Below are 18107 nucleotides of genomic sequence, written 5' to 3'. Positions count from 1 at the left end.
ATGAGCATCGGCGATACACATGGCCGGCTTCTCCGCAGTGATAGCAAAGCGGGCGGTGGTCGGGGGCTCGCCAAATGTTCGTGTTCCTCGCATAGGTGCGCTGGGCGACGGGTGGGCGTGCTGGTGGCGGCAGTGGCGGGCAACGGAATTGCAGCGTTACAGGGCCCTGGCGCGGTCGCGGAGGGGGGCCTTGACGGCGTGCGACGGCGGCCTAAGTCATCGCTCCTGGCTGGGGCTGCGGTAACTGAGGTTGCACCTCAAGAACTCTAAGCGATCGCTGAACCTCATCTTTCACGATGTCGGCGATCGAGGCCACTTGAGGCTGCGACGGAGGCAGGACCTTGTGCAGTTCTTCGCACACAATGACCCTGATGGTCTCTTGCAGGTCGTCGGAACCCAGTCCTTGGATGGCGTACTGCGGCGTGAGCCCCTCGCGGTTATATTGCCGGGTGCGCATCTCCAGAGTTTTCTCGATCATCGATGCCTCTGCAAAAAACTCAGCTACGGTCTTTGGCGGCTTACGAATAAGTCCGGCGAAAAGTTCTTGCTTGACGCCCTGCATCAGGAAGTGGACTCTTTTCCTCCTCCGACATTTCAGGGTCGGCGTGCCGAAAAAGACGAGCCTTCTCCTCCGTGAAGATCGCGATCGTCTCGTTTGGCAGCTGCTCTCTGGTTTCTAGTAGTGCTTGGGCTCGCTCTTTTTGCCTGACGCTTGTAAACGTTTGCAAGAAACCGCTTCAGAACAGGTCCCACGTCGTTAAGGTGGCTTCTCAATTCTCGAACCAGGTCCTGGCGGCGCCTTCCAATGCGAAATAGACATGCTGCAGCTTGTCGTCGCTGTCCCAACTGTTAAACGTAGCAACCCTCTCATACGTCTCCAGCCAGCTTTCCGGGTCCTCAAATGGAACCGCGGAACGTCAACGGCTCCCTGGGCTACTGGAGAACTATTGGGGCTGCTCCGGCTGCCATTGGGGCTGTCTTCTTGGTCGTCTCTGGACGAACTTCTCTGACGATCTTCTTGGTCGTCTCTGGTAGAACTCCGTGTTTCAGGGGCAGCTGCTGTAGCCGGCGGCTTGCTCGATGTTTTGGGGCGGCGCTGGTGTTGTCTTTGCGGTCCGGGCTTGGATTACGGCTTGACGGCGGCGTCCGGTACATGAACATAAAGCACCTCCACCAGATGTCACGTGGTGGTGACGTTGAATAACACAGTAGCAATAGTGTGAACGACTAAACTAACTTTTATTGGGCGAACCTGTGCCCACAAATCAGGCTACACTTATAGCACAACGATAGCGGCGAACACGGTCGGCGATCGTCGAAAATCTGATCAGCGGGTCAAGCCTGTCGGCTTTTATACAGCAGTCGTCAAATGTTCCAGACTAATCGTTCGGACCCGCGTGCCTTCCACAAAGTTCTACAGCATTCGCGTCACGCGATGAAATCAGATAACACAAGGTTCGGCGACAACAGACAGCCGGGTAGAAGCATCGATAATTTTCCAGAAACTTCGGATACATGCAGGCGCGTCCCGCGCTGTGCGATTACATTTGTTAGGCGGCGAAACGTGGTCACCCGATAGAGATAAGTACACGTGTCAATATTGACACGTGTACTTCTTTACCGAGTGACCATGTTTCATCGTCTAAGAAATGTTATCGCTCAGCACAGGACGCGCCTGCATGTATCGGAAGTTTCTGGAATGTTATCGATGGTTTTATCCACTGTCTGTTGTCTCCAAACTTTGTGTAATCTTATTGCATGTATGCGCGACGCGAATGGTGTAGAACTTTCTGGAAGACACGCGGGCACCAGCGATTACTCTGCAACGTTCAATGGCTCATGCTGTTGAAAGTCGCAAACGACCACCATACATTGCTGCACCCGTGGTTGGGGGCCTGACGACGCAAGAGAGAGAGCGAGCCGGCGAACGGACGAGGGGCACCCCCCTGCACCACGTCCCAGCTGGCGCCTCTACCTGCAAGCTCATCCGTTCCACCGGCTTTTCGGCGAACTGCCTACTGAGTGCAAGGCGCCGGCGCCCCCGACAGGGATGAAGGCGTCGGTGCGGCCAACAGAGAACATGGACTTTGTGTTTCTTCTCTCTTTCCTTTCTCCTTTCTTCAACCTGTATTTTTTTTATCCTGGATTCATCGCCGACGCCCATCGCCGTGCACCAAATATGACTGATCATCGCCTCGTGGAAAACGGCCTCTGCGCACCATCGATGAGCACAGTGACGTCACACCATCGTGATATGTCACGGAGCCTGCCAGCTATAAATCTGCTACCGAGACCTACGATCATCAGTGGACACGGCAGCCCTGCCGTGACGATGTCACCTGAAGTGCCTTTGTATGTGCAGGTTAGTGCAAAAAGATACGGTTTTCGTGGTGATTACCTTTGTCTAGTTGTGCTGCCGTGTCCACAAGTGCTGCTTGATTGTGTCTGCGACTGTTTTTCAGTGGCATGCATACTTCTTAAACTTTCAGGGGATGTAGAGGATGTAGAGGAAAAGATATTTTGGCCAAAGTTACTCAAATTCAAGAAAAACAAACTTCGTCTGAGGCAGGCATAGTGAAAATGCAAACAAGACTCGATTCCATCGAAGCAAAACTCGTAGTCCTAGAGAAATCCCAAATAAGGCTATCAAATATTGAGGCTACTATGAGTGATTGTCAGGCGGAAATCGCTGCACTAGCTAAACAAGTCGATGGCTTGGAAAATATATCCCGGCGTAGCAACCTGATTGTAAGAGGTATATTGGAAGATGAGAATGAAAACGAAGAAACATTGCTGAGAAAAGTAAACGACGACGTTTTTGAGGCAAAACTCGGAGAGAAGCTAAGTACCATTGAGAGAATACACCGTCTTGGTAAGGTGAATCCGGGTAATCATCGTCCAGTTATCCTTAGGATTGGTGATTTTAGGGAAAAAACTAAGATTATGAATAATTGCTACAAGCTTAAAGGAGGGAAAATAAGCATTTCAGAGGACTACAGTAAAAGAGTGCATGATATTTGGAAAAAACTCTGGAATACCACTGTTGACGAAAGGAGAAACGGGGCCAAGGTAAAGATGGTATTCGATAAGATGAAGGTGAACAAAATCCTTTACGCCTGGGACGAAACTACGCAACAAAGGTACAAATGCCATACCCCTTCTCAGAGTGGCAATTGACGCAGGAATAAAGGGTTAAAACCGTTCAAAGTGATAAATGTGAATGCCAGAAGCATATTAAATAAACTTGTCGAATTAGAAAGCCTAATCATAGAACATGAACCTCACCTAATAGTAGTCACCGAAACTTGGCTGCACAAGGATGTACTCGACACTGAAGTCACCCCTCCTAACTATAAAATAGTAAGAAGGGATCGAGAAGACAGAGGGGGGGGAGTTGCGTTAATTATCAAAGACAACATAGCATTTTCTGTACTTCCAGATGTGAATGGCGTAGAAGCACTATGGGTCAAGATAAAATTAGATAGACAAACAGTCTTCATTGGGGGTGTTTACAGGGCTCCAAATGCTCCGTTGGACGTCCTGGTAAATCTACGAACATTTATGGACACTTACCTGCCTCAGGATGGTAGGACATTGTTACTTGGAGATTTCAACCTACCTGGCATTGACTGGTGTTTGCAATTACCTGGAACACGAGAAGTGCCTAGTTGTGAGCAGTTACTTGAACTGGCTTTTTGTCATAATTTAGTTCAAGTTGTGTCTGATTACACAAGGATATGTCCTACAACATCATCCATACTTGATTTAATTTTTGTTTCCGAACGAATGCAAAGTTCTGTCTGCGAATGTGAAACACTGGAGGGCTTGTCAGATCACAGGATGGTTTTGTTGTCATTAAAGGCATCACCAGATGTCATAAGTACTTCGTCCAAAAAAAGTTTCTTTAATTTTCATGACGCTGATGACGCTGCTGTGATAGACTGTCTTGATTATTCATATTCAGATTTTATGCAGCTGTATGATTTAGGTGCTAGCACGGACCAACTATGGGAATTCTTTTCGGATTTAGCAGAACGGTGCCTTAATCACTTTATTCCTAAGAAAACTAAGCGCACGAATAAAAAGAATCCCTGGATAACCAGAGATATACTTCATCTCAAACGAAGACTTAAACGCAAACGTAAGGCTTACTCACCCAACCCAAACCCCGAAAATAAACTATGTATTCGCCGCATGAGTCAGGATTTAAAGAGACTTCTTAAGGAATCAAAAGACAGATTCTATAATGTGACGCTCACAAAATTTCTTCGCGAGTCACCTGGCAAATTCTGGCGCTATATAAATCCGCCTAAAGTTCTGCATCCTGCTCAGACCGAGGATAATGCCCATAAGCGTGCCGAAGATTTTAATCTATATTTTTCATCTGTTTACATACGTGATAATGGTATACTGCCTCCTTTTAATGTTGACACTGAAAGACCTCCTATTACTGATTTACAGATTAACGAGCAAGGTGTTCTAAATCTGCTATTACATATTGACATTAAGAAAAGCCAAGGTCCAGATCGTATCCCTAATGAGTTTTTATATAGGTACGCTGAATGGATATCTAAATACTTGTCCAAAATTTTTCAGTCTTCTTTTAGTAGCGGATGCTTTCCAACTGATTGGAAGCGAGCAAAAGTTATACCGGTTCATAAAAGCGGAAATAATTCTGTTAGTAATTATCGCCCGATCTCGCTCACTAGTACAGTTTCGAAGTTACTTGAACACATCATATCCAAACACCTGCTCGGCTATTTCGACCAGCATGATATCCTGTATTATCGTCAGCATGGCTTCCGAAAGGGGCTGTCCACGATTACTCAACTGATAGAAATAGTTCATGACCTCGCAGAAACAATAAATTCACGTGGTCAAACAGACATTATCTACCTTGACTTCGCAAAAGCATTTAACAAAGTTTCGCACCAAAAATTGTTATATAAGATTAATGCGGTCTTTAAAAATCAAACACTCACACAATGGTTTTCTGCGTATATATCCTCCCGTGAACAGTGTGTAACTGTTAGAGGTTGTCAGTCGAACATACTTCCCGTTGCTTCTGGTGTACCGCAAGGTAGCGTCTTAGGCCCACTCCTATTTTTGATCTTTATTAATGATTTACAAAGTAACATTGATGTTCCATTAAGACTTTTTGCAGACGACTGTGTGATGTACAGTACCGTAAATACAGTTGATGATCAGATTAAATTAAATTTAAACCTGCAAAGAATAGTGAAATGGTGTAACGACTGGCAGATGGAGTTAAACTTTAAAAAGTCTGTGTTCATGTCAGTAACTAGAAAGAAAAATGTTCTTGATTACAATTATCATATCAACGGTTGCATGCTTGAAAGAGTCGATCAGTATAAATACCTAGGCATAACATTTACATCAGATCTACGATGGAATACCCACATTGAAATTGTCATTTCCAAAGCTTTTAAAACACTATGGTACCTGCGACGCACTATGCACAGTGCTACTCCGGATGTAAAGTGCCTCGCTTACAAAACCCTAGTCAGACCGATAATCGAATATGCTAAAGTAATATGGGATCCTCACACAGCAACTAATCGTCACAAGCTTGATAGGATTCAGCGACTCGCTGTAAGGTTTGTCTTTAATAAATACCGCCGGAACCATTCTTCAACAGAACTCTGCCAACAAGCCCAACTACCTATGCTAGAAACCAGAACCAGATATGAAAGACTAAAGACTCTTTACCTCATTATCAATAATCATCTTAAAATAAATAAATCAGATTACTTTGAGATCAAAACTAATGAAACATCAAGGCATCGTCACAGTAAGTTTATCCCATTACCGACTATAAAAAATAATTGTTTCAAGTTTAGTTATTTTCCCCGAACTTGTAGAGACTGGAACTCTCTTCCAGATTCTGCTGTTCGGTCGACATCATTGGCTGAATTCCTACGCCACTTAGATAATTTCATCTATGGCACTAGCATAGGGCGATGAGATCAGATTGTTGCTGTATAAGATTGCTGTTCTGATTTCTGAGTGATGCGTTTTTGTTTATGTGTGCATTTCACGAGATGATCTTTTTTTCCTTTAACTAATGTATAACTATCGTTTTCAATATGTTCTGTACTACTTATTTTGCTGTTCAGTTCCGTTTTTTCCACTCCTGTTATAGCCCCTCAATGAGGCTGACAGTATTAATAAATGAAAATGAAAAATGAATGAAAAAATGAAAATGAAATAAACCAGTCTCAAAACGGATCCCAACGAGTGAAGTTCTTTTCTTCGAGGCTCCTGCGTACACGGGCGACGCCGTCCAGCTTAGTTAACGCGCAGCAAAAGTTAGCGCAGTCGTCCAAGAGCGACAGCAATTAGAGTCAGCCCAGCGGCGCGAACATTCATTCACACATGTACAGAAGACAAACAGCTTGAACTGCTGATCAGATTTCCACAACCGCTGGCCGTGTTCGCCACTATAATTTTTCTTAGAGTACAGCCTGTTTTTGAGTGCACAAGTTCGCCCAATAAAACGCTAGTTTTACCATTCACAGTTTTGCTCCTTTCTTTATAGTCACTACCACGTGACATCTGGTGGAGGTGCTTTTGCTTCAGGTACCAGACGTCCCTGACAAGCCATGATCCAAGCCCGGACCACAAAGACAACATCAACGTCGTTCCAAACCATTGACCAAGCCACCAGCTACAACAAGTGTCCCCAGAGCACGGACTTCTACCTGAAACGACCAAGATTGTGGCCAAGACAACCCCAATGGCAGCTGCAGCCTCTCCCATCGTTCTGCAACAGCCCAGGGAGCAACCGACCTTCCATAGATCATCGTACGAAGACCTATGAACGAATCGTGACTTTCAACAACTGGGACTCTGACGACAAGGTGCAGCATGTATACTTCGCCTGAGAGGCTGCTGCCAGAAGGTGGTTGGAGAATCGAACGTCGACCGTGACAACATGGGACCTGTTCCATGGCGGCTTCCTGCGGACATTTATGAGCCTCGCGCACAAGGAAAGGGCTGAAGCTGTGCTAGAAGCCTGAATACAACTATCTAACAAGACCATAGCAATCTTCACCGAGGAGATGACACACCTGTTCAGCCACGCCAACCTGGATATGCCTGAAGAGAATAAAATTCGGTCCCTCATGTGTGGGGTGGGCAAGAGCTCTTCTCCAGATTGATACGCAACCCGCCCAGCACTGTTTCTGAATTAGTTTCCGAAGCCACAACCATTGAGAAGACGCTCGATATGCAGACAGGGAAATATAACCGCCGAAACTACGCCGGTGTTCAAGTACTCGGCAGTGACAACATGCGAGAGACCATCAGAGCAGTTGTTTGTGAGGAACTGCAGTTCTTCCTAAGGTCGCAGCCTCAATCGCTGACATCGTCAAAGAAGAGGTCCAGTGATCACTTGGGGTTACTGAAGTGCCATCGCCACAGCCCCAGGTGGAAGCGATGACATATGCCGCCATCGCCCGTCGCCAGATTCCCCCTCCGCGGCGGCGCCAGGGCCCCATGACGCCGTGATTCCATCGCCAGATGCCGCCACCACCGCCACCCTGCCCACCAGTCGGCCAGCGAAACGCCCCGAGGAAGACAAACATTTGGCGCGCCCCTGAACACCGCCTGCTTTGCTACAATTGCAGGGAAGCCGGCCATGTGTACCGTCGATGCCCATACCATGACTTGGGACTGCAAGGATTCGCCGTCCATGCACCACGTCCACAGCTTGGGGAGCACCCTCGTGACATCGCCGATTACCATGCCGCCACTCAGTGGAGCTCTCGAGGACCGTCCCGTTCGCCATCACCAGGACACTGCAACGCTACCTGTCGCTGCAACGACGATCATAGACTGGCCCACAATCTGAGGCCGTCTGCGAGCCCATATCCGGAAAGCTAAAAGCAGCAATCAATGGAAGTGAGGTTGCTGTTCGTCGAACTGACAAAGATCCTCTGCCACTGCCGAAGACTCCAAAAAGGCTTTTTCGACTACATGTCAACAAGCCGCCACCATCCCAACGAAGCCTAGAAGCAAAGAATATGTCGACAAAAGAAGACCTGGCAATGTGACGTTTCAGCTGCACATCAACATGAGGCAGCCATGATCCGAAGCAAAGACCAAACTGCAACACATGAAAAAGAACCACCGACCTCCATGTGCTTCTCCATGGCCACGCAGTCACCGCTTTAGTGGACCCCTCACTGCCCTGTTGAAGAAAGTTAAGACTGTATGGGAAGGCCCTCAAATTCGGACAGCTGGAGGACACCTAATAATGCCAACTGGAATCTGCACGCAAAAATTACCGTGCATGATCAGACTTACCCTACCACTTTCATTATCCCCCAACAGTGTTCACGAGAAGTCATTCTCGGCATGGACTTCCTGAGCCAACATGGCGCAATCATCGACCTGAAGTCAAAGTCGATAATGCTATCTGAAGATCAAGCGATACCACCAGAGATCCTTCGTAGTCAACAAGCCTTGAGTGTGCTATAAGATCAAGTGAGCATCCCACCTCGATCCAAAATTGTCATTTCCGTCGGCACCGAAACACCCGCACACGTAGAAGGCGTCATCGAGGGCGATCGACGCCTACTGCTCGATCGTGAAATCTGTGTCGCAAGAGGGATCGCTTGACTGCATGGCAGAAAAGCAAAAATGATGCTGACCAACTTCAGCCAGAAATTCAAGCACATCAACAAGGGCAGGACGATTGCACACCTCGAGGAAATTGCAGAAACCAGCATTGTGTTTGTCCTATTGGATTCTGTCGCATCTACCCCGACAACCATAGTTTCCGAACCAGACTTCGACATAAAAGCAAGTCTCCTCTGAGTAAGCAGCAACAGCTCAGAAATTTCCAACGATATGACTGCTTTTTGACATCCTTGAGAATTTGACGAACACCAACCACAAAACATCACATAATAACCAAAAAGTGTGCTCGGCCACTATGCCAGAGCCCTTACCAAGTTTCAACATGAGAATGTGAAGCTATAAGGCAACAAGTCAACGAAATGCTGCGCGACATCATCTAGCTGTCGAAAAGCCCGTGAGCATCTTCTATGGTCTTGGTGAAGAAAAAGGACGGAACCCTACGCTTCTGTGTCGATTATCACCGACTGAACAAGATCACGAAGAAGGATGTACACCCTCCCCCACAGATAGACGACACATTGAATCGGCTCTGCAACACAAAATACTTCTCGTCGATGGATCTTAAGACTCCTTACTGGCAAATAGAAGTCGACCAGAGGGATCAAGAAAGAAAACAGCCTTCATCACGCCAGACGGCCTCTATAATTTCAAAGTCATGTCATTCGGTCTGTGCTTGGTGCCTGCAATGTTCCAGTGCGTGATGGACACTGTGTTAGCAGGGATGAAGTGGCAAAGCTGTCTTGTATACTTGGAAAGCGTCGTAGTCTTCGGGAATTTCGACGATCACCTTAGCCAGCTTGCGACAGTACTAGAGGTCAAGTCATCAGGGCTCACTCTGTAGCCAGAAAAGTGCCGCTTCGCTTACAATCAGCTTCTGTTCCTGGGCCAAGTCATCGGCAAGTCTGGAGTCCACACCGACCTGCAGAAGACAGCTGCCATTGCAAAGTTCTAGCAGCCCATCGACAAGAAGGCAGTGCGCGGATTCCTTAGAATGTGTGCCTACTACAGCCGCTTTGTCAAGGACTTTTCACGCATTGCTGAGCCACTGACACATCTAAATGTGATGTCGAGTTCAAGTGGGAAACGCCGTAGGCCGACGCATTTCAAGAGGACGCCGATACCAAAATCCACAGTATGGGTGCTAGCTGGTCGCTGTCAAAAGTGGAAGGTAATTATTCTACAACCGAAAAGGAATGCCTCACCATCATTTGGGCTACAGCGAAATTTCCCCTTTATCTATATGGCAGGCCATTCAAGGTCGTCAGCGACCATCATGCGTTGTGTTGGCTAGAAAATATAAAGGACCCTTCAGGACGGCTGGCACGGTGGTGCCTCAGACTGCAAGAATCTGGCATCACTGTAATCTACAAGTCCAGACAAAAACACTCTGATGTCAACTCCTTATCACGTGCCCCTCCAATAACCCTCCACCGCAAGACACCGAGGAGGCCAACGCCTTCCTGGGAATAATAAGCGCAGAAGACTTCGCTGAACAGCAACAAGCAGACCGGGAGCTAAAAGGCCTCGTAGAATATTTGGAAGGGAACACTGATGTCCCTAGGGCATTTAAGTGAGGATTGTCTTCATTTTCGCTTCAAAACAACTTACTCGTAAGGAAGACCTTCGCACCAGTATGCGCCAACTACCTCTTTGTTGTTCCTCGAACACTAGGTCCAGAAATACTGCACGCCCTTCATGACAATCTGACTACTGGGCACCTCGGCTCCTCCCGGACGCTACCGAGGATACAGGAAAGGTATTACTGGCTGCACCTGACCGCCGATGTCGCCCGGTACGTCAAGACATGCCGAGACTGTCAGCGATGCAAGACACCACCGACAAGGCTAGCGGAGTTACTACAGCCGATCAAGCCTCTTGCCGACCACTTCAGCAGATTGGGATGGATTTGTTCGGACCGTTTTCGACGTCAACTTCCGGAAATAAGTGGATTGTCATGGCAACGGACTACCTCACCTGTTACACTGAAACTCAAGCTCTGCCAAAAGGTAGCGCAGCCAAAGTGGCGAAATTCTTTGTCGAAAGCATCCTACTGCGACATGGTACCCCAGAAGACCTCACTCCCGACAGAGGAATAGCCTTTACAGCTGAGCTCACCCAAGCCATTCTGCAATTGAGCCATACAAGCAACAAGAGGACAACTGCCCACCACCCGCAGACGAATGGTCTGCGAAAGGCACCGTCTTACGGAGCGCCTCAACAGGACCCTCGTCAACATGCTAGCAATGCACGTTGACGGCGAGCACAAGACGTGGGATGCGGTCCTGCCATACGTAACCTTCGCTTACAACACAACGGTGCAAGAAACAACACAGATCACGCCGTTCAAGCTGGTTTACAGCAGGACCCCTACGACGACCCTCGACGCCATGTTGCCACACGTCACCGACGAAGAAAATGTCGACGTCACCGCCTGTCTCCAGCTGGCCGAAGAAGCCCGACAGCTCACCTGCCTGCGCGTCAAGAACCAGCAGAGGACCGACAGCCGACACTACAACCTTTGACGACGCTACGTCGAGTACCAGCCCGGCAACCGTGTTTGGGTTTGGACCCCAATATGCCGACGAGGACTTAGTGAGAAGATTTTATGCTGCTATTTCGGACCCTACAAGATCATCCAAATGTGATGTGTGTAGTGCGCGACATGGTGCGGTAGTTGGAGAGGAGAAGAAGCAGATGGCAAGTAGTGCGTGCGCTCAGGCGAATTCCATGCTGGATGGAAAACGACAACGCCAAAGAGTGTCCGGCATGTGAACACGCGGCGCAAGAAAAGAAACAATGAAAGAAGCCAACCCAATCAGGAGAAACCACAGAGCGTCAAATAGCCAATGAGCAAACGACGAATCGGCCAAAGCGGCAGAAAAGTGAGGCGCGCTGGCAGAAGCGGGGGAGATGCAGGGAGAGTTCCAGGATGCAACGCTAGGAGAAGGTCAGCCACCGGACAGGGAGGACAGGGAGACCCGAGCCACCGGACTTCACCCGACGGGGGCCCCTGCCAACCCGTTCCTGTGCATCACCACTCAACCCAGTTGTGAACTGCTGCCCAAGGCCGGCGAGCTTCTGCGCCCGTGGGCAGAACGAGAGCAGTCGGGCTACGGGCTCGGGCCCGTAGCCCGAGCCCGTTCTACGCCCACCTGCCTGGCCAGAATGCTGCCGCCATCTGCTTGTGCTGCCAGGCCGCCTGCCTTCCCTTTTCAAGCCAGAGCTGGCATGCTCTGGTGGCACGATCAACAGTCCAACACTCCGACCTTTGGTGAGACCGGCGCCACTTCTCTCGTCATCATGTTGCCGTTTCTACATGTCGAGACTATTATGCACCCTTGCAGTCGTGGTCAGCCCAGACTCGCGTATGGTTAACACCAACCTAGCCCTAAGTGTGTTTCTTGCCGTGATGTCTCTGAGTGTTTATTTTATGTTTTATCCTCTTTCTAGTTTCATTAAAAGCTTGTGTGTGTGTTTTTGAAACAAACGGCTTTGTCCTCATGGTTTCTCGGAGGCAGACCGTCAGAACCTTTGAACACAAGAACCTGCATCACACAGACGCATTGGTGCCCTGGAATATGAGGTCGTGCCAGACGGCATTTCGCAATCACAGCGCCGCTGCTCACGACCTGAAATAGTCCATGTTGTGCGACTTAAGCCATTTTACCAGCGCTAGAACTTTGGGACTTTGCACAGTTGAACATTGAATTTCCTTTGGACTTTGTTTCTCTGTTTTGTTAGTTCTTTAGTATGTGTGTTTGTTTTTCGCTTTCCTTTTATGTTTATAGCCTCGGGACGACGCTTTTTAAGAGGGGGGTATTGACACATGTACTTTGTCGAGGAACCGTGTTTCATCGTCTAATAAACGTTATCGCTCAGCGCAGGACGCGCCTGCATGTATCGGAAGTTTCTGGAATGTTATCGATGGTTTTATCCACCGTCTGTTGTCGCCGAACCATGTGTAATCTGATTGCATGTATGCACAACGCGTATGGTGTAGAACTTTCTGGAAGACACGCTGGCACCAGCGATTACTCTGCAACGTTCAATGGCTCATGTACAAAAGCCAACACGCTTGACCCGCTGATCAGATTTCGACGACCGCCGATCGTGCTCGCCACTATCGTTTTTCTTTGAGTACAGCCTGGTTTTGAGTGTACAAGCTTGCCCAATAAAACGCTAGTTTCACCATTCACAGTTTTACTCCTTTCTTCATTGTCACTACCATGTGACAATATTTAGCTGTCATAAATAGGTAGGAGAACACATGGCATTACAATAAACAACATGAACTTGGATGAGGACAAAAAGTGAAGAAACATACAGGACAGGTGCTAACCTCTACTCAATTCTATTTTGAGAATTTACAAGATGCACAGAATTGCCTAATGCATAGTGAAGGAATGATATACATGCGACACCAAAACTTCTTTGGAACAGCCTATACAGTCGACTCTCATTACAACGGACCTTGACAATCCAACAAAAAACGTCCGTTGTATCCGAAGTTCGTAATATGTGAAAGGCCTCACTTCCGAAACTTTCGTCGCGATGTCAAACAACTTTATTGCAAAGAGTGAGCAACGAACTTCCAAACTAAAAAACAAGAAAAAGTCGCAGTTTCACCCAAAAGGCGAAGTGTCGAATGCGATAGCAAATTAAGCAAAATAAGCGCGGCAGCAGCAGTGAGCGAATTGACCTTGATGCTTTCTCTCGCTTCAACGTGAACTACGCATCGAAAGCACAGCACACACGAAGCTACCAGTACTTTGTTGACATCGCAGGTCGCTTTCAAGATACGGCGCCCACGCAGGCGAGTACTCTGTCCGCATCGTAGGTCGCTTTCAAGATACGGTGGCCACGTAGTAAGCAGCAGCCGCAGGAGTAGAACCCCCTTTCTCTCTCGCCTCACGCACAAAAGAAGACATCGCGTTTCTGCCCCGCCTTCCCCTCGCACATTCGCAATATTGAGGCGCAATTGTCGGCTGACCCTCGCAAGTCAGTAGTCAGTTCATGTCAACACAGCAAAAATATGTTTCATACACCCGATTTTCGAAAAAATTGCCGCTAATTATGCCGCTGTAGCTGACAGTCCGTTGTAGCGCGGTAAGTTAAAAGCGAACTTCATTGCATTAATAGAATAGGTCGAACAAGTTAAGGCTGAAATATGGTCCGTTATATCCAAAAGTCTGCAGCATGCGGGTCCGTTGTAATGAGCGTAGACTTAATGACCAGCCTTTCCTGAAAGAATGCTTCAGTTTCGCTCATAATGCAAAGCAGCGATGCGATGGCTGACGTAATATAGTATGCGGCAAGTATTGCACTGTTTTGTCTGCCATCGGTTCAAGTAAACATTCAAAGATGTGTGCCAGTTTTGAAAAGAAACAGCTTTCTTCAATGTAGATTCTAGTTTTGTTGTCTTCCTATATTAAAGGCGACTACTCGATGCTGGCTTTAGCTCAGCTGCAGAGTGTTGCATCAGCCAATCATCATTCTCCAGGTGCATTATTCATCTTTGCTGTAGTATAGGCAGAAATGTGCAGCAAGTCATGCCCAGCTTTCTGCAGTATAGGCTGGAGGTAGGAGGTAGCATATGAGGGCTTATTGGCCAGCTGCCTGCTAAACATTCCCGTGCTACCATGTAACGCCAGCGGTCAAAAAGATGTGCGACATCCACTGCCACTTCCATGAGTGGCGCTCACTAACACTCCCAGGTTCACATCTTGTACATATACATATAGAGTCGACTCCCGATAATTCGAAGCCGCTTAATTGGAATTTTCGGTTAATTAGAAGTGAAGTGCTGGTCCCGTCAGTTTTGCATGTAATCCTATGGAAGGAATCGCTCGATAATTCGAAGTCCTCATCCAGTAATATTGTTTAATTGGAAGTTAATTTTCAGCTGGGATCCTCGAGGTGACCGTCATTCTTTGGTAGAATATGCAATTTCTTCAAGTGCTGCAACATCTCCGTGTTCCGCGTTGGTGTCATCGCCACCGCAGCCATCCGCAGCGCCGCCCTTCTTGGAGCGGCGCAATTATTCATTGCTATGGCTGCCGTAGCCTCTGCGATCAGCTCCAGCGGCGAAGCGGCTGCCGCGCGTCGCCGGAGCGGATCGCGGAGGCCACGCGGATGCCATAGGTGCACGCAGCGCTGCATACTGGCAGTGGCGAGATTAGGCTTGGAGCGTGCAGCGCGCGCAGGCGGCACAGCGTATGTCGAGGCGTGTGCTGTGGCGTGTGTTGGTCGAGGGCCTTTGTGCGTGTAGCACGTTGGCTAGGTTGTTCCGCGGGTGATCCTACGCTTCGGAATTGACTGTACATAGTCGCACAGTTGATAGCCATGGCAAACCGTGGCTCTTATCGCACGCTTGACCTGGCAACGAAAGTCGAGGTTTTGAAGGAAGTTGAGAAGGGAGGTGCCGCTAAACAAGACAGCGCGGAAGTACGGGATCAAGCCGAACACCCTCTCAAACTACATCAAGAACAAGCGCACAATAATGGATGCATTTGAGAACGACAAGTTCAAGACGTCTCGGAAACGAATGCGCACCGGCGCTTACCCAGAGTTGGAGAAGGCTCTGCTGGTTTGGATTAGGGAGGCTCGGAGCAACAAACTTCCTCTCAGCGGAGACATCGTTGCAATGAAAGCCCGAACGTTTGCAACAATGTTGGGGATCGATGACTTCGTTTCGCCAGATGGATGGCTGACGCGCTTTAAAGATCGCCATGACCTGGTCTTTAAGAGCGTGTGTGGTGAAAAAGCGTCCGTAAACCAGGAAACATGCGCCACGTGGAAGGACGGAAAGCTGCGTGAATATCTCGGCGAATACAGACCGGAAGGCATCTTCAATGCAGATGAGACTGCACTCGTCTATCGGTTTCTACCAGAGAATACCCTGACATTCAAGGACGACGACTGTGCTGGGGGCAAACGCAGCAAGGAGAGGGTGTCGGTGCTGATCGCGGCAAACATGACTGGCACGGAACGATGTCGCTTACTTGTGATCGGGAAAGCCGCCAAGCTGAGGTGTTTTAAAGGCATAAAGACGCTGCCTGTGGACTATGAGTCGTACAAGAAAGCGTGGATGACGGCCGAAATCTTCAAGAGCTGGATAACAAAATTGGACCGCAAGTTTGCTTCTTCGAACCGCAAGGTGTTGATCCTTGTGGATCACTGCAGTGCTCACATGTATGTGCCAGCCTTAAGTGCAATACGCCTCGCATTTGTGCCTGCAAACACAACAGCTGTTTTGCAGCCAATGGACCAAGGCATCATCAAGAATGTTAAGATCCTGTACAGGCGGCACCTCTTCGAGCGCATGGTTCTGTGCATGAATAATTCCGCAAAATACGCGGTGAGCCTGCTCAGTGCCATTCACATGTTTGCGCGAGCATGGGATCGTGTGAAGCAAGAAACAATCGCAAACTGCTTCAGGGCTTGCAGTTTTGTGACAGCTTCTTCGGAGGATGCCTCTGCAATTTCACCGGAGGAAGCGTCAACAAGCGAGCTTGACAGCACTGATTTTGGTGATGCTCTCGGGGACAACAATTTTGAAGATTACGTCGCCGTAGACAAGGCGGTCGAAACGTGCAGTGCACTAACGGATAAAGAGATTGTGGAGATCATTTGGCCCCAGGAAAGCGACTATCACGTTGAAGATGAGCCGCCACCTAAGGCTGCCGATGCAGCTGCAAGCCTTGCTCTTGCGGAGCGCTTCCTTGCTGATGAAGGTAACGCGGAAGAAGCGTTCCGCCACATCTACAGCCTGCAGAACTTGCTTTCAGCAGCGCGATTCGGCAAGAAGAAACAGAGCAAGATGACAGACTATTTTTCTTAGGGAAAATACTCGATTTCGCTACCACTAAAGTGCTGTTTTTGTGCTTTGTGCTTAATTGAAAGTTCGTTTAATTCGAAGTTTTTTGCGGTCCCCGTGAACTTCGTATTAACGGGAGTCGACTGTATACCCAAGAATGTGGACATGAAACCAGCTGTCGCCATAGCTCAACAGTAGAGCATCACACGCATTATGCGAAAGTTATGGCTTCAGCTCTCAACAGCAAAAAGTTACCTTATTGTCCATTTTCATTTGTCTTTGTTATGCTTACATTCTAGTTAAAACAACAAAAATTTGCCTCAATGGGTTCCTTGACTTCATTTTCTGCTGGCTTCATATTTTCATGACAAACAAATAATTTGTGGGGCTGCAACATTCATATGGGGACGGATTACCGGCAAAGCTGTTTAGGCTGCATACATGGGCTGCATACATTATGAAATCATTCATTTTTTTAATACGGCACCCCACTATGCCAACAGAAGTGCTGTCGCAGTAACCGTACCTCCCATGCATATGTCGCAACCACTGCTGCAGCTGCGTCGGACATGCCGGTGTGGCACCTCCGATGCACGTGACGTTATATGACCACAGAAGCCCATGCAACGTGGACAGGCACCGCCACCACACTCCTTCCTCCTCTGATTATTCGTCAAACAAAGCACATAAGGCCAACTTGCTAAACTAAGTGCACTTTCTAATATATATATATATATATATATATATATATATATATATATATATATATATATACATATATATATACACACACACATATATATAGTGTTTCTCTTACAACGCTAAATTTATGCGGTTCTATTGGGACCCAAGATATTAAACTTAGATTTAAAAATTGGTGGAGTGCTTGAAGCCTGCTTCACCTCCACCGCAGGTCCGCCCAGTGTTGCATATTCTCAGGCAGCAGCCCATGCATTCCTGTCCACGCACCGTGATACGGATGTAAGCCTGCCAGGGTGTACCCTCTGGGAACGCATGGCCGGTAGTGCACTATCTCTGAAATCGGCGTACACATTCCTGTCTCCTATACGGTCGTAAGCGAACCACGGTACCCCCCTGGGAACGCATGCCTGGTACTGCATAATCTCCGGAATTGGTGCACACATTCCTGTCTCCTATACGGTCGTAAGCCAACCAGGCTACCCCCTTGGGAATGCATGGCCGGTAGTGCACTACCTCCGGAATCAGCGCACAGATTCCCATCTCCTATACAGTCGTAAGCCGACCAGGGTACCCCCCTGGGAAAGCATGCCCGGTACTGCATAATCTCCGGAATCGGTGCGCACATTCCTGTCTCCTATACGGTCGTAGGCCAACCATACCTCCCTGGGAACGCATGGCCGGTAGTGCACTATCTCCGAAATCGGCGCACACATTCCTGTCTCCTATACGGTTGTAAGCCAGCCAGGGTACCCCCCTGGGAACGCATGCCCGGTACTGCATAATCTCCGGAATCGGTGCACACATTCCCGTCTCCTATACGCCTCGTGCACCACCTATAGAGGCGCCACTGAAAGCCACCTAGCGGACGCTTCCAACAGTACACGCGGGAGCAGTAGCAGACGACAACCCTTTGCAGCAAGGATGG

At 48.4% G+C, this 18107-nt stretch overlaps 2 protein-coding genes across 6 annotated transcripts in view; one reads left to right on the top strand and one right to left on the bottom strand.

Moving 5' to 3' along the window:
- Positions 1 to 18107, bottom strand: part of LOC126539647 (nuclear pore membrane glycoprotein 210-like) — a 240043-nt gene that overhangs the window by 138859 nt on the left and 83077 nt on the right. For 4 of the 5 annotated variants that reach the window (XR_008614325.2, XM_055075603.2, XM_055075601.2 and 1 more), the window contains exon 8: positions 3620 to 3646. The exons of the other annotated variant lie outside the window; for it this stretch is intronic. Coding sequence is in view for 3 of the 4 variants with exons in the window: in XM_055075603.2 (XP_054931578.1) it covers positions 3620 to 3646 (27 nt within the window). In the remaining variant the exon portion in view is untranslated. The remainder of the gene's footprint in view (positions 1 to 3619; positions 3647 to 18107) is intronic. 5 annotated transcript variants of the gene reach the window in all.
- On the top strand, positions 11575 to 16504 carry LOC140214167 (tigger transposable element-derived protein 4-like). The gene is made up of 2 exons (XM_072285526.1): positions 11575 to 11750; positions 15067 to 16504. The coding sequence occupies exons 1-2, from the start codon at positions 11575 to 11577 to the stop codon at positions 16502 to 16504; spliced, it is 1614 nt and encodes a 537-aa protein (XP_072141627.1).

The sequence above is a fragment of the Dermacentor andersoni genome, chromosome 11 (genome assembly GCF_023375885.2).
Source record: "Dermacentor andersoni chromosome 11, qqDerAnde1_hic_scaffold, whole genome shotgun sequence".
In the NCBI taxonomy this organism is placed as follows: domain Eukaryota; kingdom Metazoa; phylum Arthropoda; class Arachnida; order Ixodida; family Ixodidae; genus Dermacentor; species Dermacentor andersoni.
This window is presented reverse-complemented; position numbering and strand designations above follow the sequence as displayed.